The following is a 20,909-nucleotide window of genomic DNA, read 5'->3' on the forward strand; positions in this document are numbered from 1 at the left end:
AGTTAGGACAGAGATGAGGAGGAATTTCTTCACCCAGAGAGTGGTGAACCTGTGGAATTCTCTACCACAGAAGGCAGTTGAGGCCAACTTAAGAAATATATCTAACTCTTTCTTGAATATATTTAATAAGGCTAAAGGGATCAAGGGATATGGGGAGAAAGCAGGGACAGGGTACTAAATTTGGATGATCAGCCATGATCTCATTAAATGGCAGAACAAGCTCGAGGGGCCGAATGGCCTACTCCTGCTCCTATCTTCTATGTTTCTACGGACATAACGCCTCATCCAAAAGATGGCACCTCTGACAGTGCAGCACTCCCTCAGCACTGCACTGGAGTGTCAGCCTAGATTTTTGTGCTCAAGTCTCTGGAGAGGAACTTGAACCCACAAAAATCTGACTCAGAGGCCAGAGTGCTACCAACTGAGACGCAGCTGACACTTTTATGCTGCTACAGAGGGAAGTTTATCTGTACTGCTGTCTGCCATATAGCGTGAACAGCACAACTGTTATCTGCAGTACTCTAGCAATGCAGGCCCTGGAGGGAGAGGGAGCATCTGTCATGAATAGGCAAACTGCTGCATTTGAGGCCATCAGGTCCAAACTCTGGGAAGTAACAGTGGTTGAATTCTCATCTCTTGGGAACAGCTATAGAGGGTAGGATTTTAAGATCTCGTGGCAGACCACCAGTCTGTTCGCACAGATCAGTGTGTGCCTTGAAGAGCGGCGGATGTCCAGTATCCAAGGAACAAGCTTTCAAATGATAAAATGCCTGGCCAGCTCATGCTTTTGGACATCCTCCCAGCACAACAGGGCAAAAACTGCCAGAACTTCACACAGATCCACAACTCTCTGGGTCAGTAGCATGTTGAGGTCATGGATACACTCCTTCCCTGAATCTCAAGAAGATTCCTTGGACATTTTCTCCTTCCATCAGGAATGCACTTAAGTATTGTTCACAGGGCACATCACACCATAAAAGTTAACCATGCACATCACAGAACCCACATTGACTACAAGTGCCATAAACTAATGTACCCAGTCTAGTCTGCATGTGACTCCAGTCCCACACTACATGGTTGGTTTTTAATGCCCTCTGAAGTGGTCTAGCAAGCCACCCAGTTGTAAACAATTGCCATGAAGATCAGTAATAAAAAGTAATTTGTAGAAGGATTTGAGGGGAGTCGAGGAGAACTTTTTACACCCAGGGGGCGGTGGGGGTCTGGAACTCATTGCCAAATGGGTGGTAGAGGCAGAAACCCTCATCACATTTAAAAAGTACTTGGGTAGGCACTTGAAGTGCTGTAACCTACAGGACTACGGACCATGAGCTTGAAAGTGGGATTAGGCTGGATAGCTCTTTTTCAGCCAGCACAGACATGTTGGGCCGAATGGCCTCCTTCTGCACAATAAGCTTCTATGATTCTATGATTGATTCAAGCAGGCATTCGGGTAAATTCCTGTTTCAGGCGTGGGTAAAGGACACCTCTTGTTCGTCCTTACCCAATATGGCGGGCATTGCACTTATGGCCAGAAATGTGTGCATGCATCCTGCCTGCCATATTGGGGCCTTAGTAGTCCAAGCAGGGTCTGAAAAACAGGCCAATTTCTAGGCCATTGCAATTTAATCACAAAAATGGAGTCCTTAGCATAAGATTGAACCTGAACACAAGCTCACTTGGTATAGCTTCCCGAACAAGTACCATTAGCACAAGGACTGTAACAGTTCAAGGAAAAGGCTCACCACCCCCTACTCAGGGCAAGATTCAAAAGTGAGCTCGGAGTACTCCCAGTGTAGGTACCTGAATTTTGGTTAAAGTCAGGATTGATTGCCATTTAAGAGATTTTGCAAGCACTATTGTGATTAACCTAGAATCCTCCCCATAATTACTCCACATAATCTGGAGGAATTTTGAAGTGCGTGCAAGGCACAGAAAAACGGGCCAAGATTGTCCTCCCATCGGCGATGTACCGGCAGTGGAGGACTTTTGCCCGTCCGCTCTAACCCTGGACTCAGGGCTCATCTAATGTGCATGGTGTGCTCCTGGAGGGACCCTCGCTGCCAAGAGGAAGACGGCCCTTGCCCAGCTGAAAAATTCCAATGGTACTTTAACACCAGAGGAGGAAGCTGGGCAGATAGATGAGCAAATGTTATGGGGTTATTAGAATATTTTTAGGCAGGCTCCCATTTTACTACATAAATGCAAGTTGTTATTGTTGTCATCATGGAATGGGAAAGGGAGCACAAGTGGAAGACCCAGAACTAAAAGAGACAGACATTGAAGCATTAGTCAGTGGTAAAAAAAGAAAAATAGCTTTGATGAACGATGCAACAATGAAGGTTTTAGCCAACTCTTCCCCTGCCATCTGTGGCCCCTTTAAATTGACTTCTGCCTCTTCTAGCCCCTAGCAACTCTGAAAACCTGTTTATGCAGATGTCAGTAACGTCCAGCATGAGTAAAGCTGAAATGTCAAAACATATGCCTCAGTGACACATCTGGCGTAGTTGACATCAGAAAATACAGCAGATGGAAAAACAGGGGAGGGGAGATTTTCTAACCCCATTCGCCGGAAGACCACCCAAAATTGGGCAGTGAAATAGTAGACTCCCAATGTAGTATTTCGAAATGTCCTACCCCAAAACGTCAATGGCATCTGAAACGGCAGTTGTAAAGTTTCTGTCTGATGGAGAGTAGTAGTATGGTCGACAGTATGTAGGCCTCACCCTCCGAATCTCAACCTCACAACCTGATGCCAAAAAAAATCAACAGTAATTCAGTAGGTTTATTTTTTGTTTAAAGCAAAAGTAGCTCCTTACAAAATCCATTATATTCACCAATCCTGCACTCCCAGCAGAGACACACAGGCTGGAGACAGGGCTACAGCCCTATAGCACTGATTCTCTGAGGTGCCCTCCCACTGAGAGCCCAGGATCGGCTGATTCAATGAGCATCTTAATACAAATACAAAAATGAAAAAAGAATGGACGAGAAATTAGATTGTTATTTTACATGCTCGCGTTAAATGTATGTTCACAAAACAATAGATGACCTGTCTCATGAAACAGATCAAAATAATAGATTCCAATGAGGCACATAAAAATTATTTTTCTTCAGGGAGAAGAGATTTGTATTTCTGGAAAGGAAATATTCTTCATAGAGTGATAGGATGAGATGAAATGGGGTGGGAGGAGGCTCGTGTGGACCATAAACGGCAGCACGGACCAGTTGGGCCAAGTGGCCTGTTTCTGTGCTGTAAATTCGATGTAATTCACAAACCGCTGCTGTTACCATGCACCACCAGGGCCACTGGGCTCGGGTAAAGTTACTGCTTTACAAGAGGAAAATTCGAGGCCCTAAAATTACGTGGGGAAGATATAAACATGCGCTTAAATTCATTTGTTTGAGATTTCCCTCTGTTATTTTAACAGAGATGTTAACCCATTTATTTTAAATGGATTAATGTCCCCAATAAACCAGCAGAAAGAAAATTCAAATAATCGCATTGTTTGTAAATAAATATATCCCCCTCGGGTAATTTCAGGGCCTTAGAGTATTATTGGACTTCCTTCACTCTTCCAAAAGAAAGAAAAGTAAGGAACTTTCATTTAGGTAGCACCTCTCACACCGCCAGGATGTCCCAAAGCCCAAATTATGACTGAAGTATGGTCACTGTTGTGTAGTAGGCAAACATGGCAGCCAACCTGCACACAGAAAGATCCCACAAACAGCAATGAGGTGAATGACCAATTCATCATTAAGCGGTTAAGAAGGCAAATGGTATGTTGGCCTTCGTAGTGAGAGGGTTCGAGTATAGGAGCAAGGATGTCTTGCTGCAGTTGTACAGGGCCTTGGTGAGACCACACCTTGAGTATTGTGTGCAGTTTTGGTCGCCTTATCTGAGGAAGGATGTTCTTGCCATGGAAGGAGTTCAGCGAAGATTCACCAGACTGATACCTGGGATGGCAGGAATGACGTATGAGGAGAGATTGGGTCGATTGGGCTTATACTCACTGGAGTTTAGAAGAATGAGAGGGGATCTCATTGAAACTTATAAAATTCTAAAAGGACTAGACAGACTAGATGCGGGAAGGATGTTCCCGATGGTCGGGGAGTCCAGAACCAGGAGTCACAGTCTAAGGATAGGCCATATAGGACAGAGATGAGGAGGAATTTCTTCACCCAGAGAGTGGTGAACCTGTAGAATTCTCTACCACAGAAGGCTGTAGAGGCCAATTCATTAAATATATTCAAGAAGGAATTAGACATATTTCTTAAGGCTAAAGGGATCAAGGGATATGGGGAGAAGGCAGGGACAGGGTACTGAATTTGGATGATCAGCCATGATCTCATCGAATGGCGGAGCAGGCTCGAGGGGCCGAATGGCCTACTCCTGCTCCTATCTTCTATGTTTCTATGTTTCTATGTAAATCTGTATGGTGAGGTTGGTCGTCGTTGTACGTGTCTTCAGACTGTTCCCTTTGGGGAACTGTATGAAGTGGTGGAAGGATTTCTGGCCGCGATTAACGCTCCTTCTGTGACCGTAACCATCTTCGTACCAGCCATTACGGTGGTTAGTCCTATGGCGGGAGGGTTTTACGGGCTCCCACAACCCATACGAGGGGGGGGCCACCCACACCCACGGACGCAAGTATCCCGCTGGATGTCAACCCAGAATTTAGAGCCGGAGCTCCGACTCCACTTGCTGGGACTGTCTGGAGCGGGGTTCGAAACCCTACACCTTCTGGCCCAGCAGCGGGGATGCTACCGCTATGCCAAAGGCCCACTCCGTGAGGTTGGTAAAGGATGAACACATTAGAATTTCCTATGGGCAGTGTGGGTACCAGCTTTTGAACTGGCTAGCTTGCGTATTTCTCATGTTCCTTTAATACAAATGAAATAATCAGCCTCTTTGGACAGAAATGGTGTCGGCACAATGCATCCTCAGACAGGGAGAATAAGGTATCATGTAAGAGGTTAGTGAGTGTGTGCTGATATTAAACACGTTGCCGGTGGACTAACATCTGCAGACAGTTCCATATAGAAATATTTCTTACCCAGCCAGCTCTTGGATGCTGAGGTTTTTCCTTATTAGCTGCACTTATTTTTAGAAACTTAAAATGTACCAATCAATCACCAGTGGCATTGCTCACAGGTGAAAAGGGACTTGGGGGCAGTCACTGCCAGAGGATGAGAGAGCACCAATGGTTTTGGATGCCTTCAAGCAACGTACAAATCATCCCTGTTCCCTGCTAAGAAACCTATGAGCAGGTGATCCAAGCACGAGGTGCAAGAGTCAGAATAGGAGTGGCAGAATCAACCTGATTACAATGGTGCAAGCTGGTATTAACTCTTTTAATTCAGTCAAAGTACGTAAATTAAAAACCAGCTTCATTAACAGAAATTATAGGGGGGAATTTTCCCAGCCCCGAGGAGGCAGGTATGGAGGCGGGACTGCCGGGAAAATGGCAGAAACTGGGAGCAGGTACCGAACCTGCTCCCAACCCGCCTCCGTGCCATCTTCCCGGGAGGCAGGTCCCCGTCCCGCGCAGGGACTCGTCTCCTCGAGGCGGGATGGGGATTACAGCCAATTAACTGCCCATTAACAGGTAGTTAACAGGCAGTTAAGAGGCTTATCCCCATTTTACCCACACAAGTGCGGGCTTCTCGACGGTTGCGAACCTCACCAAGGTCAGCGAGGCGAGCAGTGGGTCTGCGGGGGTGAGAGGGATCGAAAAGTCCACTGTGGAGGTGAGTGATGGGTGCAAGTGTGGAGAGGTAAGTATGAGAGGTGAGTGTAAAGTGTTAGAAAAAGTTTACTTACCTTTGCTTCTTCCTGCAGGCTTCAACCTTTGGGGATCTGGAGGCTCCTCATCTCAACTGCACAGATGACAGAATGGCTGCTGCATTCTCCGATGTAGCAGCCATCTGATTTCTGCTCAGGAAAGAGGTTTGGTGAGCCTTCAGTACAAGGAGTCACCTTAGAACAGAGATTGTTAATGTTTGACAGCTTCTCAAAGCTGTCAAACACTGACAATTCATCTGTTAAAAAATTTTCAACAGATGAAACGTCATACGCTAACGTGCTCTGTCATCGGCTTTCCCTTAATTGGCCGGCAATTAAGGGAAAATAGTGTGGGTTGGCCGGACATCATTGGGGGCGGGACTAAAACCCGACAACCAGCAGTTCAGCCCCCTTTGACAAAATCCAGACCTATGTTTCAGCTTAACTCGACACCAAGTTTCAACAACTGGTCAGTTTTCTCCAGGCAGTTTGCTTGAGGGAGGAACCAAGCCACACAATTCGAAAACAAACATGTTGTGTGATAGGTTCAGATTTGTGTCGGCTCATCGTCTCCTTTTGAATTTAGCAGACAGTTATTTAAATTTGCAAACCCCAGTTCTGGAGGGGCTAGCATGCTGCAATAACTACTGTGAGGCTATGGCCGGGAATTTCGTCAGAGCCGGTCACGCACTGCCGGAAATGTGGCGGATGCTGTGTTTATGCACGTAAATGGGGTTTTCGCCACACTTCCACTAAATTACAGCAGCGGAGTGGGACCAACTCTGAGGAAATTATTGGCGTATATGTTCAGTTTTTACTATTTATTTGCTTGTTTATTTATGGTTCAATAAATTTGTTTGGTCTAATGCAATGTCATTCTGTCATTTCTCAAAGATGAAGAGGACCCTGTGGAGGCACAAACAACTAAAGTCATCAGAAGAAGGGTTTTCTGTATATTATTATGAGCATGATATCAAACTTAACTGGCTATCAGTCCAAGTGTAAATATTAAAAGGACATAGGAAGCAGGGGCTTACCTACAAGAGTAGTCTGAAACACCATAGCCAAAAATATCCATAGCAAATAAAGGCTAAAAAGACCCAAAAAACGTAGCAGTAACATCAAGACCATGGCACTGAATAGATAATGGTTCGATTTGTAAGATGCACGCATGGAGGCGGATTAGAATTACATTGGGGTTAGGATCAGGACAGGGTGGCCACAGTATCCTTTGTAGATAAGGTTAAGGGCATATTCACATACTTTGTTAAGCAGGTTCCCTCAGACACACACCCTTGATATAATGGGGCAAAGGAAAGATTCACCACCACCACAATTTCTCATAAGGGCACAAACTGGGTGGAACCCTGGCACAACTAGAGTCTGCATTGTCTGATGAGTCTGTTGCATTGTTTTTAATGTGGTGTTGGAATGTGATCTTATGCCTTGGAGAATTTCAAACTGGGTGGAACCCTGGCACAACTAGAGTCTGCCCCAGCTTGCGATCCCACAGCCAAGGATTTACACCTTAGCTCGGACCAGAAATCCAGGCCCTGTATCCTTCAAATTGTTAGGTAGTTTGGTCTTGGCTGAGTTGCTAATTAACAATAAGTTCTCTCTTCTTTGAGCTTAGGCAGAATAATAAAACTTCAGAAATCCATTTGGTAAATAATTTTACAGGTCATTTTGATCAGAGCCCTTGAGAAGAGGTTCATTATTTTAATATTACTTTACCAAGGCATTTCTCATGGACTGCTAACTTATACCATTAATCAGCCACTTCTTTCCTCAGAGACGTTAATCTCTGCATTTAAGGAGATTAAACAGTCCTCATCCTCAAAAATTCTTTTTGACATTTTTCTGGAACATTAAGCTAAGCTTAACATTAATCTGATGCATTGTTTTTAATGTGCTGTTGAAAGGTGATCTTATGCCTCTCAGTTTTCTTTGTCTGAATTTCTCAGAGCAAACTGGCGGGCTTTGGCCATGTGGGAAATTTCGGCTTTCTTTTTCCAGATTTACTGACTTGGTGAATTTGAAAATGGCTGGTGAGTCTCAATACTTCTTCCCCTGTCATTTTATCAGGTCAAAAGGTGAGTCTTACTGGGTATGTTTTAACAAAAGGAAAACTGGAATGCAAGCTTACCATCTTTACTGTTCACACTCAAGAGGAACGCGCGGTGCACTATTAGTGTAACCCGTAACTATAACCGTCCCAACCCCTGCCTCAGCTCATCTGCTGCCGAAAACCTCATCCATGCCTTTTTTACCTCCAGACTTGACTAATCTAATGCTCTCCTGGCCAGCCTCCCACTTTCCACCCTCCAAAAGCTTGAGCTCACCCAAAATTCTGCTGCCCATATATTACCTTGCGCCAAGTTCCTGTGCCCACTGACATACATTGGCTCCCAGTCCGGCAATGCCTCGATTTAAAAATTCTCAGTCTTGTGTTCAAATCCCTTCATGGCCTTGCCCCTCCCCATCCCTGTAACCTCCTCTAGCCCTATAAGCAATGTTCCCTCGAATTTTTATTTTAGGTGCACGGTCCCTTTAAATTTGCGCGGCACTGTGCGGCCACGCATGTGCGGTAACTTTTCCAGCATTGCAGCTGGTGAGTGGCCTGCGCGGGACCTCCCGATCGTTGATTGGCTACGTGGCCATGCAGCTTAGGAGGAATATTACTTACAACCCTCCGAGATCTTTGCGCTCTTGATATTTTAGCCTCTTGCGCATCCCCTATTTTAATCGCGCCACCATTGGCAGCCGTGCCTTCAGCTTCTTAGGCCCTAAGCCCTGGAATTCCTTCCCTAAACCTTTCCGCCTCTCTACCTCTCTTAACTCCTTTAAAGATGGTCCTTAAAACCTGCCTTTTTGACCAAGCTTTTGGTCACCTGTCCTAATGGCCCAGATTTTGCAGTCACTGGCGAAGGAATGGTGCTTGCCTTTCACCTCGCTGACAACTGCCCACAAAGTTTTCGCGGGCTTCAGAGCGGAGACTTGCTCTAATCCGGCATCTGAAGCAGCGCCGTGCCCTCTACAGGGCATCTGTGAGCAGGTCAAGAAACAGCAAGACTCTTCATCCAATCAGGTTGAAGAATCCTCACTGAGACATGCAACGTCTAAACCAGGAATTAGAACGCAGGAAATATAAATTAGATTTAAATCACGTAGAGAAAGCAAAATACAGCTGGGATTAAGAGAGAGAGATAAAAGGGGCAGACATAAAAAGTTTTTAAAAATTAATTTAATTTTTTTTTAAAGTCTCCAACACTAATTAAATTCTGAAGGAATGAGACTCCACACTTGTAAAATTATATTTTCAGGGCCAGAGAGGTTGTTTGGCAGTAATTATCATTTATCAAGCCGTTAAAAAGTCACTTACTCCTGAATGCACCATCCCTAACTTTTTCTGGTGTCTTTAGTGGGTAACTAGTGGGCAACTCTCGCAACTTCGTGCAATTGCATTGATTTCAGTGCCAAGTCTATCGGCGAGGACCGTTACTGCACACCCTGTGGAGGAGCGGGGTAACGCTGACAGCAACGTCTGGATTTCTGTGTTTAACTGCGCATGTGCAGATGCTGGAAGATGCTGTCTAACTTATAACACTTAGCGCTGACAGCCTCACTATTATTCCTATTGCAAAATCCAGACCATTATCTCATTATATGGCTTGGTGTCAAATTCTGTTTGATAAAGCTCCTGTGAAGCGCCTTGGGACGTTTTACCATGTTAAAGGTGCTATATAAATGCAAGTTGTTGTTGTTATAAAAATTAAAGCCAAGCCCAAAAATATGTTCAATAACCAGAGCAGAACAAGTCATTTAATGTTTCAATTGTGATTCTTCCATTTTAAAACTAGCTCAGCAGGTAACAATATTTTCTATTCATTTTGAGTTAAAAGGACACAGAGTTATTATTATTTTCAAGATTGATTTCTAACGTGCTTAATGGCGAAATCCTGAATCTACATCCTGCAGTACTTATTGGACCATAAATTGCTGCAAACGTAATGGCGGGTTCATGGCGCCTGCCATTATTAATGCGTAAAAAACATGGTGTGGAGATGCCAGTGTTGGACTGGGGTGGACAAATGTAAGAAGTCACACAACACCAGGTTATAGTCCAACAGTTTTATTTGAAATCACAAGCTTTCGGAGCGCTGCTCCTTCGTCGGGTGAAGTGGAGAGATGCATATAGGCACAGCATATATAGTCAGAGAATAATGCCAGATGATTACAGGTAATCTATCTAACTGCCCTTTATCACACCTCGGCAGAGATAATCACAGCAATCAAAGGTGTGAATGGTGTCCAAACAGGTCAGTCAGGAAAACATTACATCAAAGAACAATGAGGTGGGGTCACAAGGGATCAAATGTTGCAGATGCTGGGGTCTGTATGAAAAACAAAAAACAGACAAAAAAACATTTTTTTTTGCTGGAAATCACAGCCGGTCCAGCCACATCTGTGTAGAGAGAACAAGCCAACAACGACTCGAGTCTGGATGACCCTACGTCAGGTGGGGTTACATGTAGCGTGACATGAACCCAAGATCCCAGTTGAGGCCGTCCTCATGGGTGCGGAACTTGGCTATCAGTTTCTGCTCGACGATTTTGCGTTGTCGTGTGTCTCGAAGGCCGCCTTGGAGAATGCTTACCCGAAGATCGGAGGCTGAATGTCCTTGACTGCTGAAGTGTTCCCTGACTGGAAGTGAACACTCCTGCCTGGCGATTGTTGTGTGGTGTCTATTCATCCGTTGTCGCAGTGTCTGCATGGTCTTGCTGATGTACCATGCTCCGGGGCATCCTTTCCTGCAGCGTATGAGGTAGACAACGTTGGCCGAGTCACATGAGTATGTACCATGTACCTGGTGGGTGGTGTCCTCACGTGTGATGATGGTATCTGTGTTGATGATCTGGCATGTCTTGCAGAGGTTGCCATGGCATGGTTGTGTGGTGTCGTGGTCGCTGTTCTCCTGAAAGCTGGGTAATTTGCTGCGAACGATGGTCTATTTGAGGTTAGGCGGCTGTTTGAAGGCGAGTAGTGGAGGCGTGGGGATGGCCTTAGCGAGGTGTTCGTCGTCATCGATGACATGTTGAAGGCTGCGAAGAACATGGCGTAGTTTCTCCGCTCCGGGGAAGTACTGGACAAACCCTGCGAATACACAGGATCTGCTCAGACGAGGAATGCGATGGACACCTACAGACGCTGAAAGACACCCTTGTAAGAACGGGATAGGACGCTCGACTTGTCGATCGACAGTTCCGATGGGTCACAGCAAAAAATCGCATAGACCTCCTCAGAAGACAAACACGGGACACAACCAACAGAGTACTCTTCGTCGTCCAGTACTTCCCCGGAGCGGAGAAACTACGCCATGTTCTTCGCAGCCTTCAACATGTCATCGATGACGACGAACACCTCGCTAAGGCCATCCCCACGCCTCCACTACTCGCCTTCAAACAGCCGCCTAACCTCAAACAGACCATCGTTCGCAGCAAATTACCCAGCTTTCAGGAGAACAGCGACCACGACACCCCACAACCATGCCATGGCAACCTCTGCAAGACATGCCAGATCATCAACACAGATACCATCATCACACGTGAGGACACCACCCACCAGGTACATGGTACATACTCATGTGACTCGGCCAACGTTGTCTACCTCATACGTTGCAGGAAAGGATGCCCCGGAGCATGGTACATCGGCGAGACCATGCAGACACTGCGGCAACGGATGAATGGACACCGCGCAACAATCGCCAGGCAGGAGTGTTCCCTTCCAGTCGGGGAACATTTCAGCAGTCAAGGACATTCAGCCTCCGATCTTCGGGTAAGCATTTTCCAAGGTGGCCTTCGAGACACACGACAACGCAAAATCGTAGAGCAGAAACTGATAGCCAAGTTCCGCACTCATGAGGATGGCCTCAACCGGGATCTTGGGTTCCTGTCACGCTACATGTAACCCCACCTGACATAGGGTCATCCAGACTTGAGTCGTCATTGGCTTGTTCTCTCTACACAGATGCGGCCGGACCTGCTGTGATTTCCAGCAAAAAAAATGTTTTTTTGTCTGTTTTTTGTTTTTCATACAGACCCCAGCATCTGCAACATTTGATCCCTTGTGACCCCACCTCATTGTTCTTTGATGTAATGTTTTCCTGACTGACCTGTTTGGACACCATTCACACCTTTGGTTGCTGTGATTATCTCTCTGCCGAGGTGTGATAAAGGGCAGTTAGAAAGATTACCTGTAATCATCTGACATTATTCTCTGACTATATAAGTTGTGTCTTTATGCATCTCTCCACTTCACCTGATGAAGGAGCAGCGCTCCGAAAGCTTGTGATTTCAAATAAAACTGTTGGACTATAACCTGGTGTTGTGTGACTTCTTACATTTGTAAAAAACATAGCAACATGTGGTGAAGAAGAGACACGTCATGAGTTGCGAATCACCACAAGTTGCAGGACTATTTGCGCCACTCCACCGTTAACCTCGCAGAAAAGGCAGCTTGCCGTAAATATGAATGAATCTCGCCGCAGACATTTAGGGTTGGTATTTCGTGCCGTAAAGACCCTGTTGATTACGTCATTTGTGGTCCTGATGTGAAACTCAAACTTGGAGGCCCAAAAAGGGAACAATTGAAATTGTGGTGTCTCATTCCTGCAGGTAGTAAATTATTCCTAGAAGCTTTTAAAAGTTTAAATTTTAAGTTGTTTTTCTTACTTTTTCTTTCAGTCTCTTTTTTCTCTCTCTAAATTGAATTTTCTTTCCCTCTCTTTATTTCTCTTTCTGCATCTAATTTGACTCTAATTCGCTGCATTTCCTTCTCCGTTGTTCCCTCTGTTTCTTTCTCTATCTTAAATTTCATTGGATAAGGAGAAAGACCATTGGACCCGACATTCAGGAGGTCCCAGATGCCTCGTTGACCTCAACGCGCTGTTATCAGCTTACACTTCCAGCAAATTGTGGCACAAAATTAATACGGTCTGAAGAGTGAGGGAAAAAATTCAATTTACTGTGAGATGCCCCGCTCCAGCAATCTCTGGGCTATTGTTTATTCCGTCATGGCTCCCCAACTATATTTACTAATTGGGTGAAGTACATAATTCAGTTTCTTTGTTAATACAAGACCTTCCAATCTTTGCAAGACGATATCTGAATTATCAAATTAGCTAACCTTTGTACCTTGTAATTATAAAATTAGAATTATAAAAGAAAGCTGCTATCATCAGTGACTCTGAGGATTGCATCATTAATGAACTCATTACCTTTGGCTAATATTTAGACGCTGCATTTATAGTTGACAGCCTCACCCCAACTGAAACCGTTGTTGTTAAGTCTGTGTGTTCCAGTTGTATTAAGATTAATTACTGACACAGACTACAAGAATAAAGTTCAACAGGTCTTTACTAGTTGGAGGTCAGGACTATACTAAATACAATATCACTACACAGTGCTTATATACCGGTGGTCACCACCGGTATTACGTATACAGCAGCCAGAGAAAGTAGTACATCTCTTAAGGTGGAACAGGTTACATACACCACAATCCTCCCTTTTTAGCTTAACAGTCATATCCCAATTTAACATAACATATATACATATATAACTTCAGGTATAAACAGTTCAAAGGTTCAGTCTCTCAGGAGGCCTTCTGATTCGGTTTGGATAACGCCTTTCAGTGGTCTCTGATTCTTGTTGCTGAGGTGACTCTTCTTGTTGGTTTCCTATGTATTGGACGTCATCATCAGGTACAGTCCCTGCCGAGGTAGATGCTTCAGGTTCATTAACGTCTTCCACAGTTGTCGCTGTCGCAACCATGTGTTCGACCCTTGCTCTTGATTCTACCAGTTGATCCGCATGACGCCTTATCACATTGTTACCAATATCTACTGTGTACATCAGAGGTCCTTGTCTGGCCCGAATTGTTCCGGACTGCCATTTTTCGTTTCCATAGCCCCTTGCCAACACTGGTTGTCCTACATCGAAACTTCAAGTGGACTTGTTATTAATATGCCGGAACTGTTTGTTTTCCACTTCCCTCCGCACATTTGGTTTTAACAAGTCCAACCTGGACCACAACCTCCTGTTATAAAACATCATGGCAGGACTTTGGTTAGTCACTGCATGAGCGGCGTTTCGATATGCCATTAGGAAATTGTCCACCTTGTGTTGTAACGGAATCTGATCATCGTTCATGGCCTTTATTGCCTTTTTGAATGTTTGGACAAATCTCTCGGCCAACCCGTTTGTCGCCGGATGATATGGGGCAGAGGTATAATGTTTCACCCCATTCTTCTTTAAGAATTTTTGGAATTCTTCCGACACGAACTGTGGTCCGTTGTCCGAACAGATCTGTTCTGGCAATCCGTTCCTTGCGAATATTGTTCTTAACACCGCAATTGTCTTTTCTGAAGTAGTGGTATTCATCTTGATCACTTCTGGCCATTTGGAATGTGCGTCCACCGCAATTAGGAACATGGAGTCCATGAATGGACCAGCAAAGTCAATATGTACGCGTTGCCATGGGGCTGAAGGCCATTCCCATGGGTGTAGCGGTGCGATCGGAGGTGCATTTTGCACTTTTTGGCACCCAGCGCAGCTTTTTGTCAACTCCTCTATCTGTTGGTCAATGCCCGGCCACCATACATAAGCCCCAGCAAGACTTTTCATCTTAACTCCCCCCAGATGACCTTCATGCAGTTCCTTTAGAACTCTTTCCCGTAACTTGGGAGGAATAATCACTCTTGTCCCGTACATCAAAGTACCATGGCAGACGGACAGCTGGTCTCGCCTTGCCGAGAATGCCGGTAACAGAGGATCACCATGTGTTGGCCATCCCTTCACTGTCACCTCGTAAACTCGGGATAGTGTCGGGTCGTTCCTGGTTTCTCTTTCAATACTTGCATTGGTGACTGGTAAACACTCGATGATGGTCGAATGAAATAACTCAACAGGGTCAACTTTCGTCGTCTCTTCTGCTTCAGGTAGTGGCAGGCGCGACAGCCCATCAGCATTGCCATGCTGCTTTGTACCTTTGAATTCTATTTGATATTGATGTGCCCCTAGGAAAAGGGACCATCTCTGGAGTCGCTGTGCTGTCATCACCGAAACACCCTTCTTAGGGTTAAAAATGGATACCAACGACTGATGGTTTGTCAGAAGTGTGAATTTTTGGCCCTGCAGGTAATGATTAAACTTCTTCACTCCCCATACAAGGCTGAGAGCCTCCCTATCGATCTGCGCATAGTTGCGCTCAGCGGAGGTCAATGATCTGGATGCAAACGCGACTGGCCTTTCCGTGCCATTTGGCAACTTGTGTGAGAGTACTGCCCCAATACCATATGGAGAAGCATCACATGCCAACCGAATAGGCAGTGTCGGGTTGAAGTGAGCCAACACTTCCGGAGGTGATCAATTCTTTGCTTTTGCGAAATGCCTTCTTACAGTTTTCGCTCCATTCCCATGGTACCCCCTTCTGTAAAAGAGCATTCAGCGGGTGCAGTACTGTGGATAGATTCGGTAGAAACTTATGGTAATAGTTAATCAATCCTAGAAACGACCTCAACTGAGAGACATTATCCGGAGCGGGAGCCTTTACAACTGCCTCTATCTTGTCAGGAGACTTATGAAGCCCCTCCCGGTCAATGACATGACCACAGTAAGAGATCCGCTTCTGAAAGAACTCACATTTCTGCCGATTAACTCTAAGTCCATACTCTTTCAGTCTGTTGAGCACCAGTTCCAAGTTTGCAAGGTGTTCTTCATCACCATCACCTGTAATCAGAATATCGTCCAGGTAACATTGTGTGCCTGGAATTCCCTGTAATACCTGCTCCATGGCCCTCTGCCAAATTGCCGGAGCCGATGCCACTCCAAAAACCAGCCTATTATACCGGTACAAACCTCTATGCGTGTTGATCGTGAGGTACTGGCGTGACTCTTCTTCAACCTCCATCTGCAAGTACGCCTGCGCCAGGTCTATGTTGGTGAAGTGTTTCCCGCCAGACAACGAAGCAAAAATATCCTCAATCCGCGGAAGCGGATACTGCACCGTGTGAAGCACCAGATTAACGGTGATCTTGAAATCTCCACAGATGCGAACCTTCCCTGGTTCTCCTGGCTTGTTGCTCGAAGGGCAAACATAGGGACTAATGAGAGGGAGGAGCTGACAGAAATTAGTATCTCTAGGGATATGGTGTTGGGTAAGTTGAGGGGACTGAAGGCCGACAAATCCCCGGGGCCTGATAAACTACATCCTAGGGTACTTAAGGAGGTGGCCCTGGAGATAGCAGATGCTCTAAGGATCATCTTCCGGAACTCCATTGACTCGGGAACAGTACCCGTGGATTGGAGGGTAGCTAATGTTACCCCAATATTTAAAAAGGGGGGTAGAGAGAAAGCAGGGAATTATAGACCAGTAAGCCTTACATCGGTTGTGGGCAAAATGCTAGAGTCCATTATTAAGGATAAAATAGCGGAGCACTTGACAAATGGGGAAAGGATCGGACAGAGTCAACATGGATTTACAAAGGGTAAATCGTGTTTGACTAATCTGCTGGAATTTTTTGAGGAAGTAACTGGTAAAATAGATGGGGGAGAGCCAGTGGATGTGGTGTACCTTGACTTCCAGAAAGCCTTCGATAAGGTTCCACACAAAAGATTATCATGCAAAATTAAGGCTCATGGGATTGGGGGCAAAGTATTAACGTGGATAGAGAACTGGCTGGCGGATAGAAAACAGAGAGTTGGAATAAACGGCTCGTTTTCGGAGTGGCAGGCAGTGACCAGCGGGGTGCCGCAAGGATCTGTCCTGGGACCCCAGCTGTTCACAATATATATAAATGATCTGGATCAGGGAATTGGATGCAATATTTCCAAATTCGCTGACGACACTAAACTAGGAGGAGGGGTGGGCTCTGATGAGGATGTCAGGAGGCTACAGTGCGATTTGGACAGGTTGGGGGAATGGGCGGATACGTGGCAGATGCACTATAATGTGGATAAATGCGAGGTTATCCACTTTGGGGGTAAAAACAGGAGGGTAGATTATTATCTAAATGGCAATAGATTGGGAGATGGGGAAGTGCAGAGGGACCTGGGTGTTCTTGTGCACCAGTCACTGAAGGAGAGCATGCAGGTGCAACAGGCGATTAAGAAGGCAAATGGTATGTTGGCCTTCATATCAAGGGGGTTCGAGTATAGGAATAGGGATACCTTACTACAGCTGTACAAGGTGCTGGTGAGACCGCATCTGGAGTATTGTGTACAGTTTTGGTCGCCCCATCTGCGGAAGGATGTTCTTGCCATGGAAAGAGTGCAGCGGCGATTCACCAGGCTGATACCTGGAATGGCGGGAATGACCTACGAGGAGAGATTGAATAGTTTGGGCTTGTACTCACTGGAGTTTAGAAGATTGAGAGGGGATCTCATCGAAACATATAAAATTATGGCAGGCCTGGACAGGCTGAATTCAGAGAGAATGTTTCCAATGGCAGGGGAGCACAGAACCAGGGGCCACAGTCTAAAAATAGCGGGCAAATCATTTAAAACAGAGATGAGGAAGAATTTCTTCACTCAGAGTGGTGAGCCTGTGGAATTCCCTGCCACAGAGGGCTGTGAAGGCTAATTCAATAAATATTTTCAAGAGAGAATTGGATATATTTCTGAAGGCTAAGGGGATTAAGGGTTACGGAGAAAAGGCGGGGACGGGGTACTGAACTGGTAAGATCAGCTAAGATCTCAGACGAAGATCAGCCATGATCTCATTGAATGGCGGAGCAGGCTCGAAGGGCCGAATGGCCTACTCCTGTTCCTATCTCTATGTTTCTATGTTTCATAATGGAAACAATGGGCGTAGCCCACTCACTCCAATCTACCTTAGACAGTGCACCTGAACGTTCTAGCACTTCCAGTTCCGCTTCTACAGTAGGTCGCATTGCATAGGGTACCAGTCTGGCTTTGAAAAATTTTGGTTGTGCATGTTCATCAATCTTGATGTTTGCCGTAATTCCTTTCAGTGTTCCCAGTCCTTGCTGGAACACCTCTTTAGCATCATCCAATATTTTGGACAATCGTTTAGGTTTGACATCTGTTTCCCCGGAATCTACCGTTAGTGCTTTTAAGGAGTGCCAGTCCATATTCATTTTCCTAATCCACTCCCGTCCCAGTAGTGGTGGACCTCCTTCAGGTAGCACATATAAGTCCATTACTTGGCTTTCTTCGCCCTTGTGGACCACTTTTACCTCTATCTTTCCGATGGGGTACACTCTTTGCCCCGTGTATGTTTTCAATATAATCGCCGTATCCCGTAGGGGAATATGTTGGAATAACCTTTTGTAATCTTTCTTATTCATGACCGTCAATGCCGATCCAGTGTCCAATTCCATCTTTACTTGGACTCCTGCTATCTGAAGAGTGACCCAAATTGTCTGGAGATCTGCATCCTTACCAACGTTGTGTACTCTTAAGCTACCCAGTTCATTACTGCTAGCGTCTGAATCTGACTTCTGTTCGTTCGAACGGGTCTTTGTCACGTATTTTCCTTGCGGTGACTTTTTGTTGCTGGTCTTCTTTCCTGACCGGAATACTTTAGCTATGTGGCCAAGCCTGCCACACGTTCTGCATTCTTGGTTTTTAAACCAACACTGGTTCTGATCGTGTATTGTCTTTCCACAACGATAACATTTTACAGTACTCAAACCCAATTTATTTGTACTGTGTTCCGGTGACCGTAGCTGCATTACTGCCGTGCCTCTCGCTGCGGCTTCGTGTGCTGCTGCCATAGTGACCGCTTTCTCAAGCGTCAGCTCATTCTCCTCGAACAGTCGCTTTTGTGTATCTTCTTTTAATAATCCACACACAAATTTATCTCTTAGCGCGTCTGTTAGTCCCGTTCCAAACTGACAGTACTTTGCTAGCTTACGCAATTCCATTAAATATTCAGCATTGCTTTCATCCTTCAGCTGCCTTCTGCTGTAAAATTTAAATCGTTCCGCTAGCATCAGCGGCGTGGGGTTTAGATGATTTTTCAGGACAGTAACAATCTCCTCGAACGTCTTATCCGCCGGTTCATCTGGTGATAAAAGGTGTTTCAATTGCCCGTATGTCTTCGCACCCATTAAGTTCAATAAAGTTAGTGCTTTCTCTGCATCTGGGATTTTATTTGCTTTACAATAATTTTGTATGCGTTCTACATACATGGCCCAATCTTCGATGTCGCCATCAAAGGTATCAATGTTCCCATGTTTAGGCATCGTTGCAATTTATTTTATCCCAAGATGGCAGCTTCCTGCTCGTCTTCGTCCTCCGCCTACAAAATGGCGGTTTTCCCGCACTTGGCGGTCTTCACCCACTGGCTGCAATGGCGTTTGGCGTGCCGCTGCTGCTCCCCTTTCCCAGCGGTTAGTAACTCCCCCGACGCTGTCTCTGCTTCACCGCGGCTCCCTCGGGCATTCGCGCTTCCCCGATGTCGCGCCTCGCAGCCCTTCTTGCAGCCCGGTTATTAGCACCGGCTGCGTTCGCCTTCACCGCGGCTCTCGCGCCTTCAGTCGCCCCAGACGCTGCGCCTTTTTGGCCCGAAAGCGGCCCGGCCCTTATCACCAGCCGCGATCGATGTCCCCGCCCTTATTCCTCCGTCTTCCTCCCCCCGTCTGTACAGCCAATGTGGCCGACTTTCTGCTCGCGTCGCTGACCGGCTTACCCACCACCGAGGTAGAAAGAAGATAGCTGACTGCCGCTGATGGAGGCTTCGAGTTCAGGATGTCTTCTGCACTCCGGGTTCTCGATGCCTGCCGCGCGACGTGTCTTCCAGCAGGGTGATGAGGGTGGATGCCTCTCTTCGACGCCCGTTCTGTGGACGAAGCCGCCGTGGATATAAACTGCCGCAGGGTAAGAATCGGACTCGTCGCCACTGTTAAGTCTGTGTGTTCCAGTTGTATTAAGATTAATTACTGACACAGACTACAAGAATAAAGTTCAACAGGTCTTTACTAGTTGGAGGTCAGGACTATACTAAATACAATATCACTACACAGTACTTATATACCAGTGGTCACCACCGGTATTACGTATACAGCAGCCAGAGAAAGTAGTACATCTCTTAAGGTGGAACAGGCTTAAGTTCTCTTAAGGTGGAACAGGTTACATACACCACAGTTGTGGACGCCTCAACTGTCTGTGTTGTGGAACCTGCCCCGTAGACATTGCGGGGTGGATTCCACTGACCAAGTGGAATAAGTCTGTGGCATTAGCCGTGTTGAAGAGAGTAGACGAGTAAAACATAAATAGGAAGTAGTGATCAGATGACCTCGAGCTTTATTTTAAAAGCCTGAATCCTGATGATCACAGGAGGAGATGGTGTGATAAGTCTTGTTTCCAACACATCGAGGATACGGGGAGGAGAAAGTGTATGTAGGGCAGCATATTTGGAGTTTAGGAGATACAAAGGAGGAAGAATGATCAGCGTACTGTCAACATTTCTTCTCTTTCACTATTTTATTGTGATGACATCAACAACAACAATTTACATTTATATAGCACCTTTAACACAGTAAAACATCCTAAAGGCACTTCACAGGAGCGTTAACAAATTTTAACACCGAGCCACATATGATGATATTAGGACAGGTGACCAAAAGCTTGGTCAAAGAGGTAGGTTTTAAGGAGCATCTTAAAGGAGAGAGAGTAGGGTAGCAAGGCAGAGAGGTTTAGGGAGAGAATTTCACAGCTGAGGGTTAGGGCTGAAGAGGGAATGAGGCAACAGATAAGAGAAGGATCCTACCGAAGAATACAAGAAGGACAGAAGGGCAAGAAGAGCTTCTCCAGATAGGTGAGCAGTATTCCAAGTCTTGGATGGACTAGGGTTTCATATCGTGGAAATAATGAAGCCAAGAATACTGATAAAGAAGGATGAACCATCAAAGGTAGCCACTGTTGGTTGGGCTTGCAAAGAAACTCAGAACTGAAAGAAATAAGCTTTAAATGCTCACCAAAGTGCATGGAGGAGACAAGATTTAGTGAATGAACCACTGCAGAGTGACGGATGCAGCTGGTGTAAATGCTCAACAAAGTGCATGCAGGAGACAAGAAAAAAGTTGCATGCTCGTCCAAGTTCCCAG

General features: G+C 45.7%; 1 protein-coding gene across 1 annotated transcript in view; it reads right to left on the reverse strand.

Moving 5' to 3' along the window:
- Nucleotides 1-20,909, reverse strand: part of enpp6 (ectonucleotide pyrophosphatase/phosphodiesterase 6) — a 94,014-nt gene that overhangs the window by 52,188 nt on the left and 20,917 nt on the right. Inside the window, exon 3 of the mRNA XM_085980704.1 lies at nt 2,635-2,746. Coding sequence (XP_085836830.1) covers nt 2,635-2,746 — 112 coding nt within the window. The remainder of the gene's footprint in view (nt 1-2,634; nt 2,747-20,909) is intronic.

This window comes from Somniosus microcephalus, chromosome 1 (assembly GCF_052327205.1).
Source record: "Somniosus microcephalus isolate GS21.2 chromosome 1, FLI_Smic_1.0, whole genome shotgun sequence".
NCBI lineage: Eukaryota > Metazoa > Chordata > Chondrichthyes > Squaliformes > Somniosidae > Somniosus > Somniosus microcephalus.